This window comes from Dasypus novemcinctus, chromosome 13 (assembly GCF_030445035.2).
Source record: "Dasypus novemcinctus isolate mDasNov1 chromosome 13, mDasNov1.1.hap2, whole genome shotgun sequence".
Taxonomy (NCBI): Eukaryota; Metazoa; Chordata; class Mammalia; order Cingulata; family Dasypodidae; genus Dasypus; species Dasypus novemcinctus.
This window is the reverse complement of record NC_080685.1, coordinates 15,671,514-15,689,449: the sequence shown is the minus strand read 5'-3', so window position 1 is coordinate 15,689,449 and position 17,936 is coordinate 15,671,514. Positions and strand designations below refer to the sequence as shown.

Below are 17,936 nucleotides of genomic sequence, written 5' to 3'. Positions count from 1 at the left end.
GGTGTGGGGAGCAGGGCATATGGGAACCTCCTATATTTTTTATGTGACATTTGTATAATCTAAGTATCTTTAAAAAAATAAAAACTAAAAAATGTAAAAGAATCAAGGGAAATAGAAGGTCAATAAATCACTACAGTAGTAACTGCTACAGGTAACATCCACTAATGAATGCCAAAATAAATGTGCAAAAGGTATTTGCATAGCCTCCAAGTATCTCCCCCCAAAATAATAATTACTTAATGGTTTTAACACAAGTCCTGTGATACTCCTACCTAAGAAGTGGAGCTTTATTTCACTATCCTTGAGTATAGGATGGATTTAGTAACTTGCTTTTAACCAACAGATTATGGAAAGGAAAAACTTTACAGAGAACCTGGCAAACGCTACCTTAACCAAATGATCAAAGTAATAAATTATGCTGATATCATGTGCTCTGATCAATGTTGAGAAGGCACTGTAATTTTTTCCCTAAAAGTCCATAACCTCAGCCTAATTATAAGACAGCACCGGACAAACATAAAATAAGGGACATTTACAAAATACTCCACCATTACTCTTCAAGAAAAGTGTCTAAAGTCATAAAAGACAAAGCAAAATCAATAATCTGTCAAGAGTCTGGAGGATACTAAAGAGACCATTACAATGAAATGCAATGTAGTATCCTGGATTGGATCCTGGAACAAAAAAGATATTAATGGAAAAATTGGGGAAATGGAATAAAGTCTGTAGTTTAGTGAATAGTACCATGACAGTTTCTTGGTTTTTATAAATACCATGGTTACATGGGTCAAGCATATATAGAAACTTTGTGTACTATCTTTGCAATCCTTCTGCAAAACTAAAATTTCAAAATAAAACTACTGAAGAAAAAAATACTGGTAGTGAATTATGAAATTTAAATATTATTAGAAGGCACCCAGGCATAATTAAGGTTTATTGCTTGACAGTGATAAATGGTTACCATTAAATGAAATAATCCCAGTATTTAAAAAAAAAATTAGAACAGAACAATAAATCAGCACTCCTGAGTTGCTTTGTTTTAGTGTGCCACAGGGCTGGTGATGCAACATAAAGAAATGCACTGGCTTTTATAATGGGAATTTTATTTGGAGTAAAAGCTTACAGTTCCAAGTGAAATATCCAAATCAAGGAAACATGAGAGATGTTTCTCACCAAAGTCAGCTACTGGTGATCCCGGCGTCCTACCATGTGGCAATCAGGCATATGACAGGGCTCAGCCTCTTAAGTCCTCCATGGGCCCAGCCCCTCAGGGGCCTCTTTCTGTGCCTCTCTGCTCTGCTGATTCCAGACTCTGGGACCTTTCTCAGCATCTTGGGCTTCTCTGCCTTTCTGCAGCTATAAACGAACCTGGAGTCCTCTCTCTCCTTTCTCTAACGTGGCAGGATCAAAAATGGCGGCCACCTTTTTCTGTGTGTCTCTGTTTATATGAAGCTCCAGTAAGAGGGTGGAAACCCAACTTTGATTTTTACAACTGACATAGTCCAATCAAAAGGGCCCCACACCCACAGGTATGGATTAATTCAAGAACAAAATCTCTTTAGTTTTGGGATTCATAAAATAACTTAAAACTGTCACAGTTTTATTCTCAGTTTTTATAATGGTATGCAAGAATAAATTCAACTCCTTTGGGCTCAGTTTACAGTTAGCAGAATAAATATTTCTAAACACTATTTGAACTCTGGGCAAATATGGTATATGAACAATTTCATAGCAATTTAGTATGAGTGATTATGGCTTCACAAATTTAAAACGTAAATTAAAGTCTATTACCCAAGCATTATGAACTTTACAGAGAAGTTGGCTCCATGTCTTCCCAAGCATATGTATGCTCAGTGAGAATAAGGAGATATAAAGCAGCAAAGAGAGGCTACTAATTATTCTTCATTTTTACCTCAACCTCACCATGTTTCCTTATCACTTAAAGGTCTGGATGTTTATAGATAATAGCTGCTTTAATTCTGCCTCACTTTTACCATCTCTGACAATACTAGTTTCTAGTAAAGAAATGATCTTTTTTGAATATATTGTTTTATTTCCACAACTGCTTAAAATATTTTATTAAAGAGGCAATACAATTTGGCTAAAAGTTTATTAAGGGAAACAATTATATAGTAATATAATTAAGGCACATAAAAATTTTTGGCATTAGATTGGAAGAAATAAGAAATACAAAGTACCCCAGTAAATTCTCAGAATGCATTTCATTAGTTGAATAGTTTTTAAAAATGTTTCAATAGCACCACAAATTCATCTCAGATAAGGCACAAACTTCATAACTTCATGTCTCGGTGCTTGAGGAGATGTTGTCTTGTATACTCCCAAATCAGTAGAGCTCCACTCACATGGACATTAAGTGAGCGGATGATACCTTTTTGGGGAATTTCCACACAAACATCCAATTGCTGGATCAGATTTGCTGGGATTCCTTCACGTTCATTTCTGATGAAGAAAAATGGAGGCAGAAACGTTGGTTTTCTTTTAATAAATAATTTTCCCCTTAAGTATTCTGAATGTTACTTGAAAAGACAGTTTAACAAAATAGAGTAAGTCCACTGTATGAGGAAACAAATATGAATATAAACAGAAGGATTTATAGCTCAATTCTTTGTTCACCTAAACATCTCAGCGAGGTGAAATAAAAGCAAAAACTAGGGAGCCTTTCCATAACTATGACCAGTCAAAGAACAGAGTATATGCAATACAGAAGTATAGGTAAATTATAAAATACAAAGGTAAAATTTTCTAGATTAGGACTCAGAGAACATTCTGGATAAGAGAATTTTCTTACCCCAACAAAAGTAGAGATTTCTCAGGAAAGCAGTATTGTGTTAGGTCTAAACTTTTGGCAGTTTGTTCCACACCAATGATGGTATAACCTTCTGCTTTTTTCTGTTGTAGATAATCCATTAGCTGAGGTGGTTTTACCTTAATATTAGTTTAAAAAGAACAGAATACTAAATCATTCAGTAATAGCCCTGCTTGGAGTAAAATGAGAGTTTTAAAAAAAGTTACTAAGCTAAATTTGTTAAATAACTTTTTTAAAGGAAAAAGTACAGAATTGTACACGATATCAAAAAATTAGTAAAAATTCTTTTTAAATCAACAGTGAGCTGCAACAGGACCCATTTTACTGAAAAATTGGATTGTACATTACTGAATAAATTACTTTCCACCCACCTCCACTAAAGGAAGCCACTGTTCTGCTGAAACGCTGAGGTGCTGAAACTGTTTGTCATTGATATAATGAAGATTGCCAACAACAAGCACTGAGGCCCCAAATATCTCACAGGTCCGGCATAATCCTACATGGAACAAACTGAAATGGTTAAGATTTTATAATGCTAAGCTCATTATGCCCCACACTTTCTTCTGAAGCTCCTGAAGAGAGTTAAAAATAGGAATGATAGCCAAAGGATAGTGAATTAATTTAAAAGTTTCTGGATCAAAGAAATTTAAACAAGTTCCCTGGAAACTACAATTTTTACCTCCTAAGTTGGTTGCTTTATCAATGAGTGAGGCCACTACAATCAGTCTACAAATGGACTTTCCAAGTTTGGCAGCACGATCCTGAAACGTTAGCTCCAGTTCAAAATCTGGAACATTATTTTTCCATGGGATAATCTTCTTTTGAACATCAGTCCACTCTGATTGGTTATCTGCTTCACCTGAGCTAGAACCTGGGCCAGAAAAAGAAAACATAATTTTTTAAAGTATAAAATGATAGTTTAGAATGTGATTCATCACATTAACTACAGAACTTGGCCTGGATTTGTACACAATTGCCATTTTCAAAAATCTTAAGTTTTCAAATTCAGCTCTACTAATCAATATACATTTCACAAAACCCTAAGATACACATTTTTTCTCACATTTTAGCATATCCAAAATTGGGAAGCATCTAACAATCAGTAGGATATTATAGTTCAGCATTTTTTCTTAGAGGTACATAAAATAATAGTGTAGCTTACAAATAATAGTGTCACAGATAGAATTTACTAATCTAATATGAAGATCACAGAAAGGATATTCCTGAAAACAAGAGCAATAAAATTTTTTTATCTTAATTATTTTACAAGTACTCGGGGGAACTGTTCTAATACGAAGGATATTCCATACAGCAATCATTTCTTGACTTGGTAAGTATATATGCTGTTATTACCCTATCTAATTATAGTGTTTTGATCTTTGTAATACAAGACTGAGATGTAAATCCACCCCTTTTGAAGCTCCTGCTTCACTTTGTCTCGTCCATATGGTTTGTTCACTGACCATAGCTTGAGGGCCTATAAAATAAGACAGTCCCTATTGTCACAGGGCACTTAATTTACTACAGACATGCAAATAACTATACAGTGCTATAGGAAGGGTTTGCTCACACAGAAAAGTAGTGATGTCTGCGGGAAGAAAGGGCAAAGAGTAAGCGCCCAGGAAGTCTCAAGGGAAAGGAAGTACTCAGTCTGCAGAGCAGGCAGTGTGGGAGAAGGGAAAAAACGGTCACTGCAGCATGTGCACATGCCCAGGACGTGGAAGCAAAGACGTGGGCACCAGCAAGAAGGTGTACCTGGAGCTTGAAATGGAATGAGGGAGATCTCAGGCCAGACCATAGGGGCTTTGAATACAGTGATAAAGAATTCATTCTCCAGAGAGGAGCCACTAGAGAGTTTTAAGAAGAGGAATACCAAAACTGCTTTAATGTTTTAGAATAATATCTCTTAAAAGTGATGTGGAAAATATACTAGGACTTGAAAATCGTTATGAGGCATATGCACTAGTCCAGGCAAAGATAATTAGAGTCTAAATTATATCAATGCATAAGGGGTAAAAGAGAAGCGGGAAGAGCCATATTTTGGGAACCCAGTCACCAAGACTTGGTAATGGATAGATGGGGCAAGGGAGAACATGGGAAAAGAATGACTTCTATGATGACTGAGTGACACATTACCAGAAAGGGCCTAAAGGTGAGGCCATTTGGGCAGAAAGACAAATTCAGTTTGGCTATGTTGAGTTTAAAGAGCTTATGGAATAGCTGGATGCAAATGTCCAGGAGGCTCAGGAAACAGCCTGGGTAAAAGATAAAAGATTTGAAAGTTAGGACCATGTAGGTGGTTGTTTCAAGTTGTGGGAATAATAAAAGTGTTCAAGCAGAATGAGAAAAAAAACAAGGCCAGTGAAACAACTCAGGAGTAACATGTAAGCCTCAACATAAAACCCCTATTGCAATATGCCTCTCCTTACCCAAAACAAAGAGAACAACAACACATTTTTAGTCTCTTCCCCATCCAGGTGACACCTTAGCTTTGCTGTGCTCTGTGGCAAAACTTACGAGAGTTGTCTGAATATACTGTCTTTATTTCTAATCCTCCCAATCTCTACTCAACCTATTCCAGTAAGGCTTTCCCCACACTAGTGAAATGGCTCTTTGTTGACAGCTTTTTCCTCAAAACCTTCATATTTGCTGCTTTCTCTTCCTGAAAAGCTCTTCCCCAGATCTTTGCTTGACCTGCTCTACCACTTCATTTAGGTCTCTGCCCAAACTCCTTAGAAAGGGCTTTTCTAACTCACTATCCCTATCTCTATACTGTGCTTTATTTTTTTCATAGTTAAATTTTTACTATCTCACATTATATATCTGTTTATTATTCCCCCATAAAAATGTAAGCTCCAGGGAAGCAGATGTGGCTCAAGTGATTGAGCTACCACCTACCACATGGGAGGTCCCAGGTTCGGTTCCTAGTGCCTCCTAAAGAAGACAAGCAAGACGGCAAGCTGATGCAGCAAGATGATGCAGCAAGAGACACAAGGAGGAAAACATAACGAGGGATCAACAAAGCAGGGAGTGGCAGTGGCTCAAGTGATTAGGTACCTCCCTCTCCCATGGGAATTCCGGGTTTGGTTCCCGGTGCCTCCTAAAAAAGGAAGACAAGCATACAATGAACAGATACCGCAAATGCAAACAACAAGAAGTGGGAGAAATAAATAAGTAAAATAAATCTTAAAAAAAAAAAAAAAAAAAGAGAGAGAACATAAGCTCCATGAGAGCAGGGATTTTATCTTATAGCTAGCATACAGGAAGAAATCAATAAACATCTGTTGAAATAATAAGTTTATGGCAGTATATCTTAAAATGTTATTAGTGAACCATGAGAGTGCTTGACAAAAATGCTCTCCCCCAGAATCCTCCAGACATAATGAATCAAAATACAAGGGTTGAACTCAAAAATCTGTACTTTAAACAGGTTGTCCAAGTAATTCTGGAAAATACTGAAATTTTAGAGAAATGCAAATGTAAGGGACAAGTGGAGAAGAAGGAACATATAAAAGAGTGAGAAGAGTCAGATTTAGGAGGAAAACCAGGATGACAAGAGACTGCTGAATAAATGGTGCAGAAAGGTCAGGCTAGGGATGATGAGAAGAGCAAAGTGTCTCTTTAGATTTTGTCACTGGAAGGAGACTGATGATTTTCTGAAGGCAGTTTCAATGGTGGTTATGTGTTAGGAAGAGCCAGAATAAGGAGGAAATGTGAGGGACAGAAATGATGGGAGTATACTCTAAGAAGACTACTTTATGATGAAAGCAAATGGGGTGGGGAACCTGTTCTGTGGTTTTTAGAGCAGCCTGCCCAGGAAGGGAAGGAGGAGGAGGAGGTGAGCAAAAGGTAGAGAAGAGATGTAGGTTCTAGAAAAGGTAAAAAGAAGGAGTCAGTGTAAAAGGGAGATTGAAGACACAGGAAAAAGAGACAGCACATCATTTAATCAGACAAAGAAGGGACTAAAATTAAGAGCTCTACTTTATTCCCACAAAGGGACAAGAAAAGAGGAATCACAGTTAGGTCCTAAAAAGTATTCTACTGTCTCATTTTTCCCTAAGGGCATTCTCTTCTAATGGTATCCATTAAATGTAAATACAGCCAATACATATCTACTTCCTTAAATCTGTATTCTTTACAGAAATATACAGTGAAAGAGCAATAAATATTAATTAACAATAATATTGAAAAGAAAAGAGAAGCCACTAGCTTTATATAAAACAGACCAGATTCTCTTCGGCTTTTTATAGTAAAGGTAACTTTTCAACTGAAAGTATTATTTGGGGAAGCGGATTGGCCCAGTGGTTAGGGCATCCGTCTACCACATGGGAGGTCCACAGTTCAAACCCCGGGCCTCCTTGACCCATGTGGAGCTGGCCCATGAGCAATGCTGATGCATGCAAGGAGTGCCCTGCCATGCAGGGGTGTCCCCCACGTAGGGGAGCCGCACGCGCAAGGAGTGTGCCCTGGGAAGGAGAGCCTCCTAGCGTGAAAGAAAGTTCGGCCTACCCAGGAATGGTGCCGCACACACAGAGAGCTGACACGACAAGATGACACAACAGAAGGAAACACAGATTCCCATGCCGCTGACAACAACAGAAGTGGACAAAGAAGAACACACAGCAAATAGACACAGAGAACAGACAACTGGGGTGCGGGGAGAAGGGGAGAGAAATTAAATAAATAAATAAATCTTTTTTTTTTAAAGTATTAATTGAAGTGATACCATATTTTTTCAATGGCTTTTCTCTAAGTGGTGAAGCAGAAGCCACATGTCAACAGAAAAGTGGCATTATCAAACATGTTCTGATGGATTTAAATCAATAAACCTAAACAAGGGGGAAAAAAAGAAAACAAAAATCTTTTTACCTATGTCCTGCTGAGACCAGTCCCCTGGCTTTAGCTCACAAAGCTGAGTCTGAGAAAGGCACCACTGAAATCCTGCATCTAAAGGAATGTCAGTGAATTTGGTGAATTTACCAATAGCAATCCATTCATCTTCAACAAGACCTGAAAGGCGTGGAAGGATGTAAAATATGGTCTGAAAAGAGAATTGTAAAATTAAAAAGTTTTCCCTTAAAAATACTAAAGAAATACAGGATGGCATGTTTAAAATACAACTTTTTTATTACAGACTATTCTCCCAAAATATCATATCTGATCAAATTATTTTCATTTATATCTTTGTAGCAATTTTTTATATATATAGTGTTCACCTCTTTTAAGAAATTAGGGGATTAATTTAGGAAATGCCTGAGAGTAGGCAGATGTTCTACTCTTGTATTCTTAACTATATGTAATACATCACTGAACCGACATACTAGGCCATTAATGAAAACAAAAGGTGTTTTGGAATTAATCAGTACTCATGTTGGACAAGATTTGGATAAATGCAGTTCAATATTCAAACACCTTTATAAGCTATAAAGTTCATAAAGCTTTTGATGCCACACCTTTTCCTCTCACTATCGTGGGATGGAGTTTAGAAGATATAATTTTGGCTTGACCTTAAGCAAGCCCTTTAGCCTTTCCAGTAACTTCAACATGCTCATCTGTAAAATGAGGATAAAATCAGATCAAAACATCACATGAAAGTGTTTTGTAAACTGCAGTGATACCACTGTAAATGGCTGTCACCACATAAATATCTTCCTTTCTTTTTCTCACCTACTAAAAGAAAAGAGAGAACTAGAAAGCGATGAAAGGTGAAGACATACAGAAGAAGCAGAAGCGTAAGTTACAGGACTTTAAGAATGAAATAAATAGCTTATAACAATATGCAAATATTTCTAAAAGTTTTCAGAATGAATATGATTTTCTTCATGCTACCAATATATATATATACAAATTTAAACGAATTATTATAATTGCAGCTAAGTACTTATTAAGTGTCCAGGTACTAAATACAGCTCCAAACATAAAAAGAGAAACAGTTCTTGGGAACAATTAACTTCCATTATTTTATTTCCACATATAATTATGATTTAGATCATTAACAGAGAATCAAGAATATATGGGAGTGAGACCGTCAAAGGAAGGGACAAGAGAGACTTACTACTGCCGGAGAACTGAACAGAAAAAGGTTGACTTAACACTAGATAGTTATTAAAGGAATCCTTCAGAAAGATGTCAAGCAAAGCATTCTGGATGCTAAAGAACACAGAGCAGAGCATGTTAAAGTATTTGTTATCATATTCAATAAAGTAACAGTTGAAAAATCCAAAATACTATTTGCAATGATGCAACAGAAAATATGTATTAATATTCTATAATGTCTATCTCACAAGGTATAGGCCTATAAGTTTTCTTAGAGGCCAACTTATTAGTAATTTGCCAAAAACACTGAAGCATAGCACATCTTAAAACACGTCTTAAAATGTGTTAGTGAACCATCAGAGTGTCTGATAGATTCAAGGTAGAACATTATATTTATAGTTGAAAAAGGGAGGAAGAAGTATGATTTATATAAATTTTAGTAGTTTACACAGTACATATTGGGATACTGGATAAAACTGAGTGATTTACATCGTATCATAAATGCTTGTGGTTCTTAAAACTATGTAAGCACATTCTGTTTCAATAAATAATGTATCATTTGCTATACAATTTTAATTACCCAGAACCTAAAAAATTTTATTAACAAGAGTTTTTTTTTGTTCTCTCATTAATAATGGGCTTCATTACAACAAAATCTCACCTGCATAAATGTTTTCACTCATTTCCTTTTAATGTCAGAACAGATTTCTGTTAGAGTTAATTATTCCCTTCCAGTGTTTACAAGCCAGACACAGCCTGAGAAATAGAAAGTGAAAATGACTAGCCAATTTTCACTGCTTAAGAGTGAAATGCAAGCAAGTCATCTGCATAAAGAGTGACAAAATTAAACTCAGAACGTTAAAACATTAAGGTGAAGTTTGTAAGCCAGGGAGCTGGGAGGAATTAACCTACTCATAACCTTTCAGCAACTATAGCAGTGAGAAAGCATCAGGATTAAAGATACATTAAAGAATTTACAAATGACCTTCTCTGCTCACCTCCAGACAATAGTCTTTAAGTGGGTGAAATGTTGCAAAAAAGAAATGCTCTTGGATGCGTTGCCAATTCTTCTTGGCATTCCTATAGATTAAAAATATGGTTATTAGGTACAGATAAGTGAAATGTCTCTGGTAAGGGGAAACATCAATTAGGTATCTTAAAGAGGCATTGCAGAAGTTAGAATGACTGGAACATTTTGTAAATTTTATCTTAAGATTTATACACCCATATCTCCAAGAGCAACATATATTAAAAAGTGATACTAAATTACCATTAATTTCACATTTTGAAATGAAACTGCAAAAAAGAAATTAAATAACTCTCAAAATCTTATAAGAAACAATGGTTCAACAAGAACAAAGACCCAGTGTCTGAGCTTTAAGTACAGGTTTCAATCTAGTAGAGTGTGTAGCTTGTAAGAAACTTCAGGCCTGTGCTCAATCAAAATAAATGGGAGTTAAAAAGTAGTCAACTGACAATCACTGGGGAAAATCTTTAAAACAGTCTCCAGACATTCAATTTATACTTGAGGGGGGAAAAAAAAACAATTCTAAGAGGGAACTATGTAAGAAATTTTGGGTTAGAATTCTTAAGTATCTCTCTTGCAGTAAATTTTTTTAATAAAGTCATTACATAAGATTCACTTTACGTGAATCACAACACGTAGCCAAACTGCACCAACTTTCATAAACCAAACAAATATATGAGTAGGATTTAAAGTCTTAACACATTTATCAGAGTTGTAAAAGGCAAAAGGGGTAGGGATAGAAAATTATACATGCCAGGCAGGTTTCACTTTAAATTCATGCTCATCAATCCAAAAGCTGAGTAGCTATTTCAAGTTATTTTTCTGGCAAGATGATTCTCCACTCTCGCCAATGTACCTTCTTCACTCCTGCAAGATCTTAGTCCCTTTCCTCACCTGCTATCAGCAGATGGCTGTGCCTCCCAAATCACTGGAGTAAAAACTAGAAGACATTAGATAAATAGCCTTTCATCTCCCTGGCACCTTACACACCTGCCTTTTTCCCTTTCTCTTTCAAGAGTCTCTCCTCTCTTCAAAGAACAACCTCACCAATATGTGTTCTGGATCCCCTTCTCTTGGATTTTGCACTTCCTCCTGCCCTTCTGAATCTCTCCTTCGTAGTCCATCCTTTCCTTTAGCCTTTTCAAAAAAGCTGTTATGTCCAATCTTAAAAAAAAAGCCAAGCCACCTTATTAAAATGTTCCTTCAGCAGTGGATCCTTTTTTAAAAATTAAAGACATGGACTTTCAAATATGCCAAATATTCAAGTAAGGAAAGTAATATAACAGACACCAATGATGTACTACCACGATTTAATCAATGTTAATATATTGTCCTATCCATTCTTCAGTTCATTCTAATTTGCCTTCTGCCCCCACCAGCTGCAGTATGAAATTGCTCATGCTAAATTGGGTACTAAGACTCTTATTTTACCTCACCTCAAATCTGTCCATTTCTCTGACCCTCTATTAATCTCAGGCCAATCTAATTCATGATTTTCTTCCTACCCCTTTCCCACATCTGTCCACTCATCAAACCTTAAAAAAATGCAACAGCAAACTGAATGGTGTCAAGTTTTAAGCTCGGCACCCATTCATGCCATATTAAACCCAACTCTGGCCATTGCCGTCCTGCCATGCCCCTCTCCTTCCCTCAGTCAGGCAGGAGTTCCTTTACTGACCTGAACATTCTAAGTGCATTCCTGCCTCTGGGTTTCTAACAGTTTCTTTTGCTCAGAAAGCTCTTACCTCCATTCTTCATTTGCCTAATTCCTAATCATCCTTTAGATTTTAATTTAAATATGTTACTTAGAAAAATCTTCCCTACATCACCCACACTAGTCTGTATTTTCTCATACAATCTCTACGTTCTCATTGGAGTACTAACCATAATTTATTTAATATTTTATTTGTATGATTGTGTATTTGCTGTCCATCTCTACCACACTTCGCTGCATAACGGCATATCTTTGGCCTGCCGTTAAAGCCTCAGCACTTGGCCGTGTGCCTGGCACAAAGCTGTCTCTAAGAAGCTATCTGAGAGCAGAGATGGCTTACCAGCCAGGATTCCTTAGTTTATACTGGCTATCTGTTCTAGCTGGTAGGAGAATTCTAAAAAGAACAAGCTATTTCTTAAAAGGGTGTTTCATTGCTTAAAAAAATATATGAGCTGAGCCAATTTTTTGAAATTAAAACACAAATACCAAGAAACTGAGATCAACAACTAAGACAACCTGAATGTTAATCAATAATGGCCTAATCATAAAGAAAATTTTAAACTGATAAATGCCTACGTGCATGTTAAATCATATCAACTCTTTCCCACTTCTTTGCCCTACGGAAGAGCTGAAAGTACCATGGATTAAATGTCCCCTATGTCCTTCTGGTTACTTATCTATAAGCCTAAAAAACAAGTAGCACACCAAACAGAGGGAATACGCTCTACTAAGATAGTATTACATTGAATTGTGTATTAAAATATGCTTAGGAACAACTTTTGCAGTCTGAGTTTGGCTTACTACTTGCAGTGAAAACACTGTCCTAAAAAAATATTAATGTCCAAATCTACTCATGTAAATAAACTCAGCCAAGAATTCAATATAAGAACTGATAAATTAATACCTACCTACCCACCATGGAAAAATGAGAAATTTAAGATCACTCCAAAAAGATCAAGAACTCTAGTTGCCAGATTACCCCTAGAAAGTGAGGGATCCCAGGCAATGCTGCTGTGAGTTAGTGCTTTTCAGGAGCAGTCTTTGTTCAGGCCAAGGTTTTAAAATACTTTACCAGTCTCTGAACTAGATGTGATGTGCCAAAGGTATTCATCCCTTCCTCTGCTCTTCTGTCCTAGCTCCCTACCCACCTTTCTTCCTTTTCCTTCTATCCCTTTTTCCTCTTCCAACTCATGTAATTGTAACATTTTTTTTTTAAGTTGGTTTGATTTCCTTTATTTTTTCTTTATATATACAGGGGAAAAATCTTAGTCCAAGCTCCAATCACTATTTATGGTATAGCCTACAATTTTTAACATTCAAATTATATATATGCATTCAAATTATATATACATATATGTATATAAATGCTTATGTTTACGTGTGTGTATGTCTTTATTCATTTAGACAGCCGTAAAACCAGAATTTCTTTTTGAAAAAGCTCTTTCATCCAAATCCTCTTTCTCTGTTCCTGTACAGTTCTGTAGAGTGGTTTTGTCAGTGTTGGTCCCTGGAAAAAGATTTTCATCTTTCCCTTCAATCAGAGAGTCCCACTGATCAAAACCTTTCTGAAGTCCTAAATGCTTTTGTAAGAATGCTAAAGAAGCTTTGTTGCTAAGCTCAATAGCTACATATGAATCGATAGTTCCTTTTAAGATGAACATGTATTCAATGATTTTGCTAGTTGCAAAAGTGAAGTCAGCAAAATTCAGAGGGACTGAACCCGATTGTAATCATTTTCCTTTATCAGGTGAGTAGAAATGGACCATTTCTGTGTTATTTTCAAAGTGTTGGAACTGTTCAGAGTTGATAAAAAAGAGGGGTTGAGGAATTCTGGCATATACTTCATCACACAGTGGACGCATCCAATGCATTCAAGGCAATGCCACATCTGAATCTCTGGGCTACACTAAGAGCCTGAATCACTGTTGCTCCTCCAAAAGAATGTCCAATTATTGCTATTTTATTCCTGTCAATAGAGTCCTTCAGTTGTTTCACATCAAACTTTAAATCAAATACATTCTTTGCTGGCTTTCCATGATCAATGTCAAGAATCAAAGTGAGAGCTTGAGAGCACTCTTTTGCTCTTTTCTGCACCTGAAAGTTTCAATCAGGTGCCTCTTGTTTTATATAGAGCTAAGTCTTATTCCCTATTTCTACAGCAGATTGGTCCTTGAAATAGTAAGTTGTAGATGCAGATCCATCCCTGTGTTCTACAGCAGCAACTATGATCCTATGAGATGCCAGGTCAATGCCAAGAGCAGAGTAAATTGTCCTGAATGCTCTGAGACCATGAGAGAAAACAATTAGTGGGTATTTTTTACTAGTCCTCAGAGGGGAATCCCACTTTGCAGGAGCTGTCATTGAACCAAAGAACAAGCCCAGCAATTTGTCAATACCTAGTTTTTTCCAGTAAATTTACTAAGACCAAAAAAATATTCTTCATTTGGAATCCAAAGAGTGTCAGAGTGGTCATCATTTTGGGTTGGATAATACAGACGCAAGAAGGTGCTCTCATCATTGTAACCAAACATCAAGTCTGTACAACCCACAGAATAAGTTGCTTTTCTTCTGGGGATTCCAGTTCGGCCAAAGATTGCAGCATCCATCAGAGCTGGGATGTCATCGACCCACACTGATGATTTAATATAGGTAAAAGGATTTGGGTCTTGCCAGTCAAAAGGAAGAACCAAAGCGAGGCATGTGCAGAGGCAGAAAAGCCTGTACAAGGCAGACGGCACCATCTTAGGGGCTGAGCAACGATTTCAGCTTAACCTTTTTTTCCCTGAATGTTTCCTTCCCTGGTGTGAACTGGTGTCTCCTGGCAGGCCCTGGAGCTGGGCGCTGCACTGCTCCTGGGAGCTGGGGTGTCTGGGTGCGTTCCCCTGAGCAGCCACGCAACCCAAGAACGCCCAAGACAGCCATTTCTAATGTAATATATGAGTTTTAATTTTTGCTGAATTGAGTATCTTTCTCCTGAGCTCCTTCTTAGGCTTATCCACTTAAACACTCAAATGCCTCCTTTGGACAAAGGCATCAAAAGATAAGGCAGGTAGGGAAGCAAGTGTGGCTCAGTCAGTTGGGCTTCCGTCTACCACATGGGAGGCCCTGGGTTCGCGTCCCGGGGCCTCCTTGTGAAGGCAGGCTCGCCCACACGCCTCTGACAGACACCTGGCCCGCAAGCACCGCAGAGCGCCGACTCAGCAAGGTGACACAACAAAAAGGGAGACAAGTAAAAACAAAAGAGTGCACAGCAAATGGACAGAGAGCGCAAACAAGCAAGCCGCAAGGGGGGGGAATAAAAAAAATACAGACACACAAAAACGCACAGCGAATAGACAAAGCACAGACAGTAAGCAAGCTGCAAGGGGGGAGGGATTAAAAAAAAAGATAAGGCAGGTAGAAGGGTTATAAGATAGAGTTTGTGGCCATGGAAGTACCTCACCTCGGCCCCATGTGAAGCCACATAATGGCATAAAAGTTGTACCATGCACAAAGTTGTAGCATAGCACAAGATGTACCATGTGCTAACTTGATGGTCAAGGCAAAGACCCCTATGATGTTACTGGTTTTCCAAACATTATTTCCTATTTCAGTGCGCTGCTTCCAACCATAATCACTGCTTTTTGAGCTTCTAATGAAAAACCTTTTACATTGACTGATATTGCCTGGGTCTCTGAAATTTATTTAAAAAATAAAATTCCTGGGTGGTGATAATCCATAATAATAATAATAAAAGCAAAACAGCAGCACCACCTATACTGAGGTGATAGGAGATGCTTAGGACACTGTTCCCTCCTTTCTATGGTGACTTTCAACCAGGGACAAAGAAGAGGTTTGTATGAGAATTGCCCAGGGAGCTTTACAAAATTATGGGTCATGTGCCCCTTCCTCTGAAAACAATATTTTATCTGTGTCATATCGAGCTTCTGTGGAATATTTTGTTCGGCTAATAAAAGGGTTCTACTAGAAAAACAAAGAAAAAGAAGAAAGCCTCCAGTTTTAACCCTCAGGGTTAAGAGCACTCACAAAGTCAGACCGTGCTGCTTCTCAGTTTTTTAACAACAGAGAATGAAGACATTTGGCTATATTAAAGAAAAACATCTAAAAGTATGCCAAAGATGATATATAAAATAAAGGATCTAGGATAAAACAGCAAAAAAAGAGCAAGATGGAGCTGACAGTAGTTAAAATTGTAATGAAACTGTACGTCAAACAGTAACTTCCTTAAAATTTGTTTTATACATGCTCAAGCATGATAGAATGATCAGAAGAAACAAGAAGAGCAAGACACCTTCGACGCCCTCTCTGTGTACTGACTGGGAGTAATGTGGTAAGTTATTAGTTTCACTTACCCTGCTCCATGCACGTTTTCTACTTGATTAAGGCTGGATTCAATAACAGAAGTCAAATCATCAAATTCTTCAACATGTAACGTTTTACACATGCTCCAGATTTTCTTAAGAGCAACTAAAGCATAGAGTCGAATACTAAAATTGTGATTAAAACACCACTGTAGTATGGTAATAAGGGCTTGCTTCAGAATTAGTTTCTGAAAAGAAAAGAAGAACATTCTTCAAATGTACACATGGACCATTTTACCCTTGTTTTGAGAAAATGATATACAAACTATGAAAATGTTATAAAGTAAGTCTTATTTCACTGGTTTGGAAGTGGCAAGGCTTCTCATTCCTTCTTCCTGGATAAGTTAGGTACGCCAGCCTTAGCAATTCCTTCAGGGAAAAACATCCTCCCAGGTCTTTAAGCTTTCATTTTTAATGTCACAATATATTTTCCCCATCCTCTATTACCTAGAACAACACAATTCTGTTTATGTGTTTTAAGCACAATTTTTTTTTTTTTAAAGATTTATTTATTTAATTTCCCCCCCTCCCCTGGTTGTCTGTTCTTGGTGTCTATTCGCTGCGTCTTGTTTCTTTTGTCCGCTTCTGTTGTCGTCAGCGGCACGGGAAGTGTGGGCGGCGCCATTCCTGGGCAGGCTGCACTTTCTTTTTCACGCTGGGCGGCTTTCCTCACGGGCGCACTCCTTGCGCGTGGGGGCTCCCCCACGCGGGGGACACCCTTGCGTGTTAAGCACAATTTTTAAAAAACTTAGTCTCTGTCACTTATCATGTTACCTGGATGGGAAAAATGAGAATTCTTCTTCAAGAGCTCTGCTTTTGGGGAAATTAAAGGTGATTATATAGCAAGGTGACCCTTACAGTGCTGTTTTCCTCCTCCTCACTGATTTCTGAGCTACTCTGTCTTCCTTAATGGTGATCTTGGACCATGATAGCACTGAGTGGTAGCAAGAAAAGTATGTAGTGGAAAGAAAAATAAAATGATCTAAACTGCCCCAGTCTTCTGTGAATTCACAGGCAGTTCAGTTGGCTTATGATAACCGTGATCTATAAAGTCACACAGTTCAACAGATACAGACCAGCTGGACCCCCACTTTTAACAAGATATCAGGAACTTCCTTGACACTCCTACCAAGTGGGTTCCCCCCTCAAGGTTCACCTGGAAATGTCCCCTGGGCTGCAACGGCCGCATGAGTCCCATCTAACAACAGACTCAACACTGCCAGAGTCACAGCCTGGTTCAGACCGAGCAGCCTGGCAAGAGCACACTTTAACTACCCAAAGCTTCCCTGTATGGGTGAAACACAGATAGAAACAATCCTTTCTTCTTCACATCTTCATCCACCATGTTTAAACATTTATCAAAGGTCACTATAAGGACGCTGTTGCGATGTATTTGTACATATATATGCATACACACATACAACTATTAATCTACAACAATCACATTGGGATGAACCACTTTAAAAAATATCATCTGTAATTAGGGGAGGGGTAAAGTGAAATGACTAGTCATACAGGATCTAAGAAGTCTATATGAAGGAAGAGTAAGTTTTAAGGACAAAGAAGAGTAAAGGGCACAACAGACACATACCTGAGAAAACCAGTAAATGAAGGTAGAGAAAAGAAAATATTTACTTGGCTAGAGGGAAGATCAAAGGTAGAGAGAAATGTCAGGGATAGCACAGGAAAATAGCAACTTCTGAACGATACATGATTAAGTATTTAATTATGTTCTAGAAGGTGAAAACCAAAACAGATTAACCAAGACACTAAACATATCATTAGAAAATAATGTTTTAATTAAAAACAAGAGGCAAAAGGAAATGTTACTTTCTATAGTCCTTTTGTTTTATGAAGCACAAATGTGATAATAGCCAAACATAAATAACTACCTATACCATTAATTATGTCTCAAGCAGACTACAGCGCATGTTATGTATACTATTTCTCAAATGGACAATTTAGGTTTAC

The 17,936-nt window shown here is 37.5% G+C and overlaps 1 protein-coding gene and 1 pseudogene across 6 annotated transcripts in view; both read right to left on the bottom strand.

Moving 5' to 3' along the window:
* Nucleotides 1-2,093: 2,093 nt before the first annotated feature.
* TARBP1 (tRNA guanosine 2 -O-methyltransferase TARBP1) overlaps nt 2,094-17,936 on the bottom strand; it is a 90,985-nt gene continuing 75,142 nt past the window's right edge. For 3 of the 6 annotated variants that reach the window (XM_023583001.3, XM_023583003.3, XM_012530857.4), the window contains 7 exons: nt 15,957-16,153; nt 9,862-9,943; nt 7,697-7,868; nt 3,507-3,698; nt 3,199-3,323; nt 2,810-2,946; nt 2,094-2,460 (listed from right to left, as the gene is read on the bottom strand). In XM_023583001.3, coding sequence (XP_023438769.2) covers nt 2,292-2,460; nt 2,810-2,946; nt 3,199-3,323; nt 3,507-3,698; nt 7,697-7,868; nt 9,862-9,943; nt 15,957-16,153 — 1,074 coding nt within the window. In that variant the 3' untranslated portion in view covers nt 2,094-2,291. Of the gene's footprint in view, nt 2,461-2,809; nt 2,947-3,198; nt 3,324-3,506; nt 3,699-7,696; nt 9,620-9,861; nt 9,944-15,956; nt 16,154-17,936 lie in introns of those variants that run through there. The other 3 variants (XR_011645356.1, XR_009188511.2, XR_009188512.2) reach the window with 3 other exon arrangements.
* LOC101422681 (platelet-activating factor acetylhydrolase pseudogene) lies at nt 9,950-15,949 on the bottom strand (annotated as a pseudogene).